The sequence below is a fragment of the Akebia trifoliata genome, chromosome 6 (assembly GCF_017979445.1).
Source record: "Akebia trifoliata isolate Shusen 1 chromosome 6, ASM1797944v1, whole genome shotgun sequence".
Lineage (NCBI taxonomy): Eukaryota > Viridiplantae > Streptophyta > Magnoliopsida > Ranunculales > Lardizabalaceae > Akebia > Akebia trifoliata.
Window position 1 is genome coordinate 1,329,680 of NC_141380.1, and position 12,204 is coordinate 1,341,883.

The 12,204-nt window shown below is 34.9% G+C and overlaps 1 protein-coding gene across 1 annotated transcript; it reads left to right on the forward strand.

The window, feature by feature from the left end:
• The first annotated feature begins 1,388 nt into the window (after positions 1–1,388).
• Positions 1,389–4,983, forward strand: LOC147399439 (cytochrome P450 714C2-like). Its single transcript, XM_086446598.1, has 5 exons — positions 1,389–1,681; positions 1,779–2,005; positions 2,115–2,356; positions 3,792–4,143; positions 4,500–4,983. Exons 1-5 carry the CDS (start codon positions 1,396–1,398, stop codon positions 4,923–4,925), a joined length of 1,533 nt encoding a protein of 510 aa, XP_086302724.1. The 5' UTR covers positions 1,389–1,395; the 3' UTR covers positions 4,926–4,983.
• Positions 4,984–12,204: the final 7,221 nt, after the last annotated feature.

Below are 12,204 nucleotides of genomic sequence, written 5' to 3' on the forward strand. Positions count from 1 at the left end.
GAAAGAAGAAAGAGTGTGGATGGCAAGCAATGATGGTAAGTTTTCGATACATTCTTTTTACCATTCCTAGTGTAATAATGGAGATAATTCTTTCCCTTATGTTTCAATTTGGGGATCAAAGGTGGCAAGTAAAGTTGTTTTTTCACTTGGACGGCATCGTTATGAATTATTCAAACAGTGGATTTTTTTACACGATGTGAGTGGTACGGGACAAGCTGTTGTGTCTTATGCATGGATAATGGAGAATCCTCATATCATCTTCTCCTTCATTGCAAATTTACTCATGGTATTTGGATGCATTTCTTTAAGTTGTATGGAATCTAACTTGTCTATTGAAAACAATAAAGGATCTTTTCACGTGTTGGCCGTCAATTGGGTATTCTCTTAGAGGCAAGACAAGACTATTGTGGAGCATTACACCGTTCACAATATGTTGGGAGGTGTGGTTGGAGAGAAATAAACGCATTTTTTAGGGGAAACAAAAGGATGGCATAGATATGATTGTATTTATTTTGGGTCTTTTGTTCTGTTGGTCTAAAATTTATAAGAAATTTAGGGGGTTGTTTTTCGAGAATTTTATTTACAATTAGGATGAAATTAATTGTATTTCCTGTGAATAGCGTCTTTTGTAAGGTCCTGCTAGGTTGGTCATCTTGACTGGCCTAGCGTTGCTTCATGAATAAAACGTTACTTATCAAATATATATAAATAGGGAAATGTTCAACACCAAACATTTTGGCAAAACATTTTTTAAAACATGGGTTACAATTTTTGGAATGGGCTGATTTTTGGTGAGCATGATCTCTACGGTGAGGAGATCATAATCACCAAAAATCAGCCCATTCCAAAATTTCTAACCTCATCAAAAATGGTTTACAAAAAATGGACGGTCCACGATTTTTCAACTAGTAAACATAAGGCTAGAAGTTTTGGAATGGGCTGATTTTTTATGAGGATGATCTCCTCACTGTAGAGATCATCCTCATCAAAAATCAATCCATTCCAAAACTTCTAACCCATGTAGAACAAAAATGGTTGGTTAAAATGTTGGCCAAAATGTTTGGAGCTGAAAGTGACCCATATAAATATATAGATGTGGCAGATCTTGCACGATAATGTTTTCAAAATATGAGACTCTTTCGAGAACGTCTCCATAAAATAGACGGATGATATGCTAGAGGTTTATTATCTCTAAAAGTTATAGCTGATCTCGAGGAAATTTGTTTTTAACCTTTTTTTTTATTTATTTTTGTTCTTTCTTGTTTCAACCGTCAATTTATGGACAGCATTAACGTTAGGTTTCCTTTTCCTCCATATACATAAGGGGACCTTGATTCAGAAGCTAAGCAGAGAAAAAGAGATAAGAGTGTGTGAAAAGAGAGAGAGAGAGAGATCATGGAGAGCTTACTACTAGTGAAGATCTCCATGACTCTTGCTGTACTTTGTTTTGTTAGATTGTTTATACGTCTCTATAACACTCTCTACTTAAAACCTGAAAAGCTTCGATCAGAAATTCGAAAGCAAGAGATCAAAGGCCCTAGACCTTCTCTTCTCTTTGGAAATATTCCAGAGATGAAAAGAATTTTGTCAGCTGTGAATATAGACAAAAGTGATGGACACATTTCTCACGATTGTTCTTCCTTCATCTTTCCATTCTTGGAGAAGTGGAGAGAACAATACGGTATATATTTATGATCTGAACTGTTCAAATGGTGGGTCTGTTACTTGAATCATGGTTCTGAATAATTAAAATACTAGCTTCTCTTTGATTTCGACAGGTCAAACATTTATGTTTTCTCTTGGAACACTCCAACTACTGTACCTGACACACCCTGATGTGGTGAAGGAGATGAGCATCTGCACATCTTTACACTTGGGAAAGCCTGGCTATCAACAGAAAGATAGAGGAGCTTTGCTTGGTCAAGGCATTCTGACTTCAAATGGTTTATATTGGGCACACCAAAGGAAAATCATTGCTCCTGAACTCTATATGGAAAAGGTTAAGGTAAGTAATTTTTGTTATTTATGGGTTTTTATTTTATATATGTATACATATATATATTTTCTTTTGTTTATATATTTTAAAAATCAAACTACACCCGTTGTATTTGTAGGGGATGGTGAACTTAATGGTGGAGTCTTCAGTTTCACTATTGAAGTCATGGGAAAGTAGATTTGATGGTGAAGGGTGCACCTTAGAAGTAGAAGTTGATGAAGATTTGAGAAGCTTTTCTGGTGATGTAATCTCAAGAGCTTGCTTTGGGAGCAATTTTGCTAAAGGGAAAGAGATATTCTCGGGGCTTAGATCTCTTCAAAAAGCCACCACTGCTTTTACGATTGGACTTCCAATTCTAAGGTATGACCACGGCCTCGTTTGGGAACATGGTGCTTTGATTTTACTGGACGCACTTCTGATGGAAGCGCTTCTGTATGCAATTTTTTTATTATTATAGATAATTGTATCAACAAGCTCACCTTCAAATATAGGGTTGAGATTGGAGGAACAATGCAGATTTTAAATGGATTACTGAATTTTTTCATAGAAATCAGTACATACTTGTACCGATTAGTACAGTTTTTCTCTTTTCATACATCTTTCTCGAGAATCTCTATCATCTCAGCTGTCATTTTGATGGAAAGCCTTTTCCGATCTTAGATCATTTCCTTGTGGATACACAAGGAAAAGATTTATGGCTCTGCATGTCCCGAGGTGGCGAGGCAGATGTTTTATGGTTGGAAAATGCTGGAATGACACAGGGTGTATACTGCGATTCTCACAATTCTGACGTGGGATATGCACATAACCATAGATGTCTTTCCTCGTGATACGAGTAAAAATCATCTACGGTTATGTATATATCTACACGTCAGAATTGTGAGAATCACAGTAAATCCTGTGTCATGGGGGCATCAAAAAATTACTGTTAGAAAAAAAAAAATCACTTTCCTTACTAAGTTTTATTTTTCACGTTAAACTTTGAGTCGTGATAATCTAACTATCCCACGTGGCATACTCAATCGACTACTTGACGTGACAAGTTTAGGAACCGTAGATCTGCACTCCTCAGCATACTTGGTTCCCTCAAGATACACTTTTTATGGGGGAAGTGCAGCCGTGTATCTCGAGGAGCGCAGATCTACGATTCTCAAACTTGTCACGTTACCGTAGTTGATTGAGTTTGCCATGTGTGGTAGTCAGATTATCACAGTTCTTAAACTTCCATTTTAAACGTGTGAGTTAAGTAATCCATTTCCAGAAGACTAAGACAAACGGACGCTATAATACCTAATGCTCTTTATACGCTCTTTGACTTACCATTGCATAAAACCATAGATCCTTTCCTTGTGTATCTAAAAAATAAAAGATCTATGGTTCAATGCACTAACACGTGAGTAGCGCACAAAGAACGTTAGTTTATCACGAAAATTTTCAAAACCTTGGATCAATCCCAAAAACAAAGTTGTTGTAATCGGACGCTCTTTTTTCAGACCTCTATACTCTTCCATCATAGAACCATAGATCCTTTGCTTCGGGTCCTAATGATAATTTGACGCTCATTTTTCTCATGCCCCCCAATACACTTCTTGACCTGGCAGTTACAGGACCATAAATCTTTTTCTTGTCTATCCCGAGCAAAGGATTTACGTGATGGGGGCGTCTAAAAAAATAACATCAGATTATCATGACTCTATCATTAGTCACAAAAAAATTAAGTGTAATTTATATATAACATGTACAACCAGGCAAGACCATTAAATGATATTTATTTCTTAAAAATTAATTTTGCCAGGCATATCCCCACAAAGAACAACAGAGAAATTTGGAGGTTAGAGAAAGAGGTTCGGTCATTGATCCTAGAGGTGGCGAAGGAGCGTATACAAACAACAACTACGATGGATCTATTACAAATAATACTCGAGGGCGCTAATAGTAGTGAGCTAGAGATAGATACTGATCAGTTCATCGTGGACAACTGCAAGAATATCTATCTAGCTGGGTATGAGACTACTGCCGTCACTGCAACATGGATCTTAATGTTATTGGCTGTATATCCAGAATGGCAAGATCGGGTTCGCGCTGAAGCATTGGAAGTTTGCGGCAATCGCCTACCAGATGCCGATACAATTCGTGGGATGAAAATGGTAGGTATGTGATTTGAACATTGTTGAGTTTAGTCCCACATTGGTCACAAATTGCCTTGTCTCTCTCCTTATCATGGTATCAAAGCGGGCATTTCTCTCCTCCACGTCACCCATTTCATATCTTCACGTCTTTGGCCCAATACCGGCCCACATGTGCAAGGATGTGTTGAGATTAGTCCACATCGGACACAAATTGGCTTGCCTCTCTCCTTATCAAACATTTAGGAAGAACATTCAATTGTATCACAGCAAATGGTATGATAGTGATCATTTACCAACTAGATTCTATCCATATACAGCACAATAAATTTTATTCGTTGAATTTGAATAATTTCAATTGCCCATTTTCTTGGCAGTTGACAATGGTGATTAATGAGACATTACGTCTTTACCCACCCATCACAATAATGTCAAGGGAGGCTTTGGAGGAGATGAAGTTCGGAGATGTTCATGTTCCAAAAGGGATAAACTTATGGTTACCAGTGTTGAGACTTCACACAGACCCTGAAATATGGGGACCTGATTCGCTCGAATTTAAACCAGAAAGGTTTACTCTTGGAATTGTTGGTGCTTGCAAGCTTCCACACGCGTACATGCCTTTTGGTATTGGACAACGCACATGTCTGGGACAACACTTTGCTTTGGCAGAATTGAAAGTTCTTATATCTCTTATTGTGTCAAAGTTCTCTTTCTCACTTTCTCCTAAATATCACCATACCCCTGTTCTGAGTTTGGTCGTAGAGCCTAAACATGGAGTGCAACTCCTCATGAAGAAAATCTGAAATATGTTTCGTGTTTTCTAGTTGTTTCTGTTTCTTTCTTAGCATTCCTTTGTAGTTTGTGAACTAGAAAGCAAGTTTTAACTTGCTTCGTTATGTGTTTTTATCTTTCTCTATGAATGGCGAAATAAGTATGTGATGTTTGTTCCAATCGTTGGTTGCTAGAACCTTAAACAATTTTTTTTTTAATCGGTTAGAACTTCAAAAAATTATTAGCCTAATTAATAATTTCAAAATGTTTTATTTTTCTTTTTTGTGGATTGGATTATATTTCATGATCAAGGTGATTTTTTATGAACTAGGTCTCCGACAACTAATCTGCATTATGTTTTACCCCAAATAAATTGTTGTGAGGGTGTGATTCACCACTTTTAAATGACAGTTATTAATTAGGGTTGGCAAAGATAATTTGCTGGGAAACTTACTTAAAGGACGGTTTTTTTTTTCTAAATAGGCCCTAAGTTTTCAATAGTTTCTTGTAGGGGTGCAACTTGGTTCGGGTTAAAGTAAAATCAGAACTTAACCGACCAAGATTGGTTCCATTATATAAGAGCTAGAACCAAACCGACCTTAATTCGGTTTGGTTCGGTTCGGTTCCATGAGATTTATTGTTTGGTCGTAAATCGCAGTCATAGAGAGACAGAGACAGAGGACACTGTTGTAGACTCGCAAGTCGTAAGTGGAGGTCACAGCTGCAGATCACAACCTCAAGTCACAGATCAGGACGCAACCATAGAGAGAGAGAGAGAAAGGAGCAATGGCAAGAGTTTACAGCAGGTCGCAGAGACGAGAAAGAGACGAGCTAATGTTTGTTGGTGGAAGCCACTGGTAGCTGCTGGCAGCGGGTTGTAAAGAGAGAGATGAGCCAGTGGCAAACGAGAAAGAGAGAGATGAGAGAAAGATTAGGTTTCATAAAAAAAAATTAAAAATCAAATATATATTTAATATTTTATTTTAAATTAATTAATTCGATTTTCGGTTTGGTTCAGTTTTTTATATTATCTGAACCGAGAATCAAATCGAATTCATCAGTTCTTTATTTTTTAAATCTGAAACCGAATCGAATTCAATCTAAACCGAACCAAATCAATCCAAATCTCACGAATTAGGTCAATTCTCAGTTTGAACCAAATTAAGTTGCACCCCTAGTTTCTTGGCAGGACATTTAAACTTTTTTTTGTTCTAAATGGTCCCAGGACCGCATTTCCCACATTTCTCGCGAGTGAATGTTCTAACCGTTTGAATTCATTTCATCCAAAAATTAGATTTTTGACAACTCAATCGAGTTTCGGAGACTTCATCCTGTCAAAAAGTATTTAAGAAAGAAGAAGTCATTTTCAATGATTTTTTCAAAACAGTTTGTTTTTTTAGTTTGTTTTTATTTTTTTTATAAAAATCGATCAAAAATGGTTTTTTTGAGTTGAAATCATCTAAATAAGTCGTTATCTAAAGTTTTTAGTCGATCTTTCCATAAATTAGTTGGAAAAAAACTTGAAAATTGAAAATAGGTGAATTTTACCAGTGTCGAGTTCAACAGTAAAATTTGTGAACTTGTCAGTACGAGGGACCATTTAGAGAGAAAAAGTTTACTAAATATCTTGTTAAGATATCACACAAAACTTAGGGACTATTTAGAAAGAAACCCTTCCATAAGTGTCCTTTAAGTAATTTTCCCTAATTTATTTCTTAGTTTATCCTTGTTTGGCATAGGCATCCTCTTTCGGATTCGATATTAAGGGTTTTAAAGCAGGAAAAAAAATTGATGGATATTATTAAATTCATTTGAGTTTAAGGGATAAAAGATGAAAAAAATAATAAATTGAATTAAAAGAGTAAAAGACTAAATATAATAATGTTAGATAGGTATCTCCCATAATTGTTACAACTCACTTGTGTTTTATTATATAGATTATTATTTGACCCTACCTTAAATGCATGATAATCATTGATCACTGTGAGTTTGCCATTATCAATTGTCTCCAAAAATTCAGTCATCAAAGAGGAGTGGTCAATAATCAAATGCATATTGTTGAATAAGATATTCTGATTATCAAATATTGTATAGATCATTAGAGGCCCACTTTCCATAACATTATCCTTTCCTAGACCCTTTGATATTTTTCAATAAAAACCCAAGATTACTGCTTTTAAGAAAACTTCAAAGTTCAAACACGTTCAAAAACAGTTCCCATTTGGTGAATATTTGAAATATCTTTATGTTTTAAAATTAGTGACATGCCCTTGACTTGGTATTGTCTTGTAGATTAATGAAAATAAGGGAAATAACTTAAAACCAGTTGATTTCTTTATGATAATAATAAATAAATAAATAAAATGAACAGTGAAGTGATGATGATGAGGGTTATTGTAATAATTATGATCATCATCAACATCACCTCCACCATCGCATCATTGTTGCCATTAGCGTGATCTTCATTACCACCATCGTCCAGGAAATTGAAGATGTTTGATTTTAGAATATGTTTGAATTGAGCTGATTTTTGGTGAGGATGATCTCTATGGTGAGGAGATCATACTCACAAAAAATTAGTCGACTATGAAAATTTTAAGTCCATCAAAAGTGATTTAGAATTGTGAATCATCGATTTTTATCAAAAATTTGTAAATATTACTTTCTGTAAGAATAGTTTGAATAGCAGTTTTTTTGGACTTGTTTACATACATCATTTTTTGCTTTTATGTGAAGTAACTCTTGGGTGGAGCTGCTTATCCAAACATGACTTCTCGACTTCTAGATCCCCGCACAAACTAGAAGTCCTTAAGAGGTCGTATTCAAAACCCACTGAGTTTTTCAATAAAATCTAAAAGACTATATTGTTAGATTTCCACTTTGATAATCTATGTGGGCCCAAGGACGCTTTCGGAGATTTAAGGTCTTACTATGTAACTCAGGTTAGTCATTAAAAAAAAGAAGAAAGGTTTGGCATTTAACAAACTAATAAAAGTAAGTGAGTTTTTGTGATAGAATGGAACACAGATAGGTCTGACGGGTAAAACTCTCCTCTAAACTTCATGTGATTTTGACATAGGTATTAGTTATCCATGTTTTGGTGAGTAAATGCCATAAATACCCTCATCTTCAACCATTAAAGATATCTTTAACCAAAAATAAATAAATAAATACACGTATATTGAACCTTAAGATTTTATCTACTTAAATCTTCCAACCTCAAGAACAAAGAAAAATATTTTGACAAGTAGAAAATGATTAAAAAACATTGACAGAAATAATAATCAGTATTATTAAAGTCGGCTAAAAATGATGGATTGAAGTTGAGGATCTTAGTAATTGGTTTGAATAGAAAAATCAAGGATTTTCATTAAGGGGAGATAAAAAAAATGATGGATTGAAGATGAAGAATCTACAGATAACTAATTTTGAGAAGAAACTATCAAGATTTTTTGAAAGGTGACATTGTAAACAATGGATTGAATATGAGAAGCAGGAAGATGATTGATTTTAAGAAGAAAATTCTAAGGATTTTTTTGATAAAAATTGAAGATGAGGGTATTTAGGTAATAATGGAATTTTGTGTAATGAAATTAAAGATCAATGATAAGGTCCCAATAATCTCATTTTGGGACCGTAATTTCACCGAGATTACCATCGTATAAATACTAGTTCCCTTAAAATAATAATAAATTTTATTAAATCCCAAATTAATGTGGCTAACAATAGTTTGTTACTAATTTCAGGTGAAAATGGCACATTCGAAAATCAACAAAAGAAATAACAATTACTGTTACAACATGCGAGCAAAAAGGAAGCATCTGGCAAAATCTTGAGGATTTTGGGCGCCACGCCACCACGCCGCAGTTAGCCAAGACCGCGCCACGGTCATTTCGAGGAATTTGTCTTCGAGATTTTTACAGAAGCTTCGGTGGTTGTAACTGAATGGGTCGTTCGAAGTGAATAATCTGAAAAGTTAATCCGATTACCCGAATACGAATGTTATAAATTGGAGGGTTGATTTTAGAGAAGAGGTCTTCTCTTTGCTCTCTTCTTCTCTAATTTTTGGTTTTTCCTCTCTTTAATTCTCTGTAATTTTCTATTGAGAGAGTTCTTGAGTGTAGTGAGAACATCAAGAGTACTCAATTCTTTATCTTTGTAATTTTTTGGAGAGCTATAAATAAGGATTATAGATCGATCATCATCTTCTTCACTCATGTTCTTTGCTCTTTTATTAATTTCTGCAATACGAATCTTGCGATGATCGGCTAGACTCTCTGTAGAGAGGTCAAGAATGCCGGAGCAATTTCATCCTATTTATGTTGTTTAAAATTTTTTTTTTCTGCTTTATGTGTTAATTCTGAAATTCCTCTTAGAACAAGATTAGCAAACTTATACATTCAAATCAAGCTTAGATGATTGTTACTTAGATAAGCTCAAGAACAATCATGCTATGTAAAGAATTGAAGTTTAAGTCAGCTAATCTTATTTAAGTTTGGGATTCTCATGAATACTCTTTGATTACCATCAATGTTTAATTTGATTTCTCTTCCGATCCACGAGCAATGACTTGCTACGTGGATTGAGTTATAATTAGAATAAATCAACATTTTGGATGAATTGCAAGGGTTGAATTGACCTCTCTAAACTCTTTTCCTTATATTTTCAATTCCTATTGTTAGTTTCAATTTCATTTACAAATCAGTGGCTACTCTTATCTCTATTTTTTTTAAACAAATCAATTTTGTTTTTAAGAAAAATCTGTTGTTAATTCTGTTTTGACTTTTTTATCCGAATGAGATTTTGAATCCAAACTGTCTCTGTGGAACGAATTCTACTTGCCCAAAATCTTAGTTCACATCTCTATCTCTGCATTTATTTAGCAAGATTTACAATCGATCAATCAAGTTATGGATGAAAAGGATAGATCGAAGATGAGGTTGAGTAAATACAAAATAATTTATCGAGAAGGTTGAAGATGATTGGTTTTGGAAGAAAAATGAAGTAGTCATGAATTAATTACAAGAAAGTGAAGCGGGTGCGAGTGCGAGTGTGGGAACGAGAATGGAAACGTGAGAGCGCTCAATTAAAACATATCTGCAAGTCAAGAACCTCTTTGAGAGCTCGTGGATTTAAAACTTAAAAAAATCCCCCAATCTAGCTTTTATGTGATTTGTTGAGTCCATTAAGGGTATGTTTGATTGCATGGAAAGTGACTTTCCATGGAATTTAAAATCTATGGAAAAATAGTTGTGAAAAATAGGTAAAGTTGAAAAATCAAATTCCATTGTTTGATTTTATTTAGATAAAATGATAGAAAAAATATGAGAAAAAGAAGAAGAGGAGGAGGGGGAGAGGAAGAAGAAGAGGAGGAGGAGGAAGAAGGAGGAGGGAGGATGTGGCGATGGTGACAGTGGCGACGACGGAGATGATGGCGGCGAAGGTGACGGTTACGGTAGCAGCGACGGCAGCGGTGGAGATAAGTGAGGAAGATGATGGGAGAACGTGGTAGTGGTGGTGGCAAATGAGGTGTGAGAGAGAGAGAGAGAGAGTGAGAGAAGGTGGCCAGAGATGATGATGACGGAGACGGAGACGGAGACGGAGACGACAATGGCGATGGTGACGACGAGGAGGAGGAGGTTAGTGTAATGGTGGTGGTGGTAGTAGGGAAGAAAAAGATACGAGTGGGGAAGAATTGCGGATGGAAAATATGGGTGGATTTCACTTTTCCACCCATATGGGTGGGAAAGTGAAATCCATGTTTTGGTAAATTTTTTGATTAGGGTGGAAAATGAATTTCCATTTCTATGTGCAATCAAACACTTGAAAATGTCATTTTCCACCCTACTTTCCATGTGTAATCAAATATACCTTAAAGGTATTGGAAAATGTTGGAATGACACAAATAGAGAACAAATGTGACAAAAATGATGAGGTGACACACACATACCCGTAGATGCTTTTTATTTGTATCTAACAGAAAAGCATCTACGGTAATTTACACACAACACGAGTTTTGGTCACCCTTGTGTCTCCCTTTGTGTCACCCCACCACAACTCTAAAGTATTAGATTCACTAATGTCGCGATATTTATATCATTGTTAAGGCCAATAAATAAAAAAATATATATAGTTTTATTAGTATACATAGATTTTATATTTGGATGCTAAAGCATGATTAAAAAAAATTGTTGAGAATCAATAAAAAACTATATCAAATTTCATGTATGTAAGTCATTAACCAAGTCAACTTTTTGTGCGTATTTCATGAAAAGATCCACTTAATTATATGGTTTGTGCACAAAAAATTATTCTAAAATGCTTTTAGAAAATAACATCAAACATTTTTTTATATATATTTAGAAAAATAAATTTTGTACAATTATTTAAGAAAAAAAATCTTTAAAAACATTCATCTAGATAGATGACGTGTACATCCACAACTATACAATTTTCTAACCGTCAAGTCTTTAAGATAAGTTGAAATATTGTATGCTACTAATTACAACAAAATAACATTTTTGAAGATGATTATAACAAGCATATTGGGAGGCTGGGAGGATCAAGATAATTACTAACTTAAAAGCACCATCTAAAATATTGAATGCGTGAATTCTAAACAAATCCGCTCTGGATGCATATAATCTGGATGAAAGTATAGGAATGCAATATAATAACTTAAAAGCACCACACAGAGGATTCATTCTTGAACAAGGGAGGGATGCAGATAATCTGTTTGAAAATATGAGAACGCATTTATATCTATATCACCCGTGCTTTTACCCTAAAATACCCCGAGAAGCTATTTCACATTTTTTTTTTTTGAAGGGTAGTGTCATAGACACCAAATCATAATATATATTTTTTTTTATATATCTTACATGAGTTAAAAGTTTTGTAATGAGTTGATTTTTTATGAGGATGATTTCAACAATGAGAGATCATCCTCATAAAAAATCAGCCTATTTTAAAAATATTTATTCCTATCAAAGTAAATAGAAGAATTGTAAATTATGTAGTTTTTTATAAATTATTTTTGATTGGATCATAAGTTTTGAAATGAGAGGAAACTTTTAACTTAGATTGGGCAAAAAAATTTGATTATAATATAAGGTGCCCATGTGTAACGGCCACATCATCTGTCACCTAGAGTTAGGTGTAAGCTCGCCCCGGAGCTACCCGGGAGCACCCATGTAACAGTATGTAAGGCTCGTTATGAAGTCATGTCAGCCCCCGTACCAGGGCATATCTGTTAGCTTAGGGTACGTGTCAGCCCCGTGCCAGGACACACTTGTTAGCTTAGTGGCATTT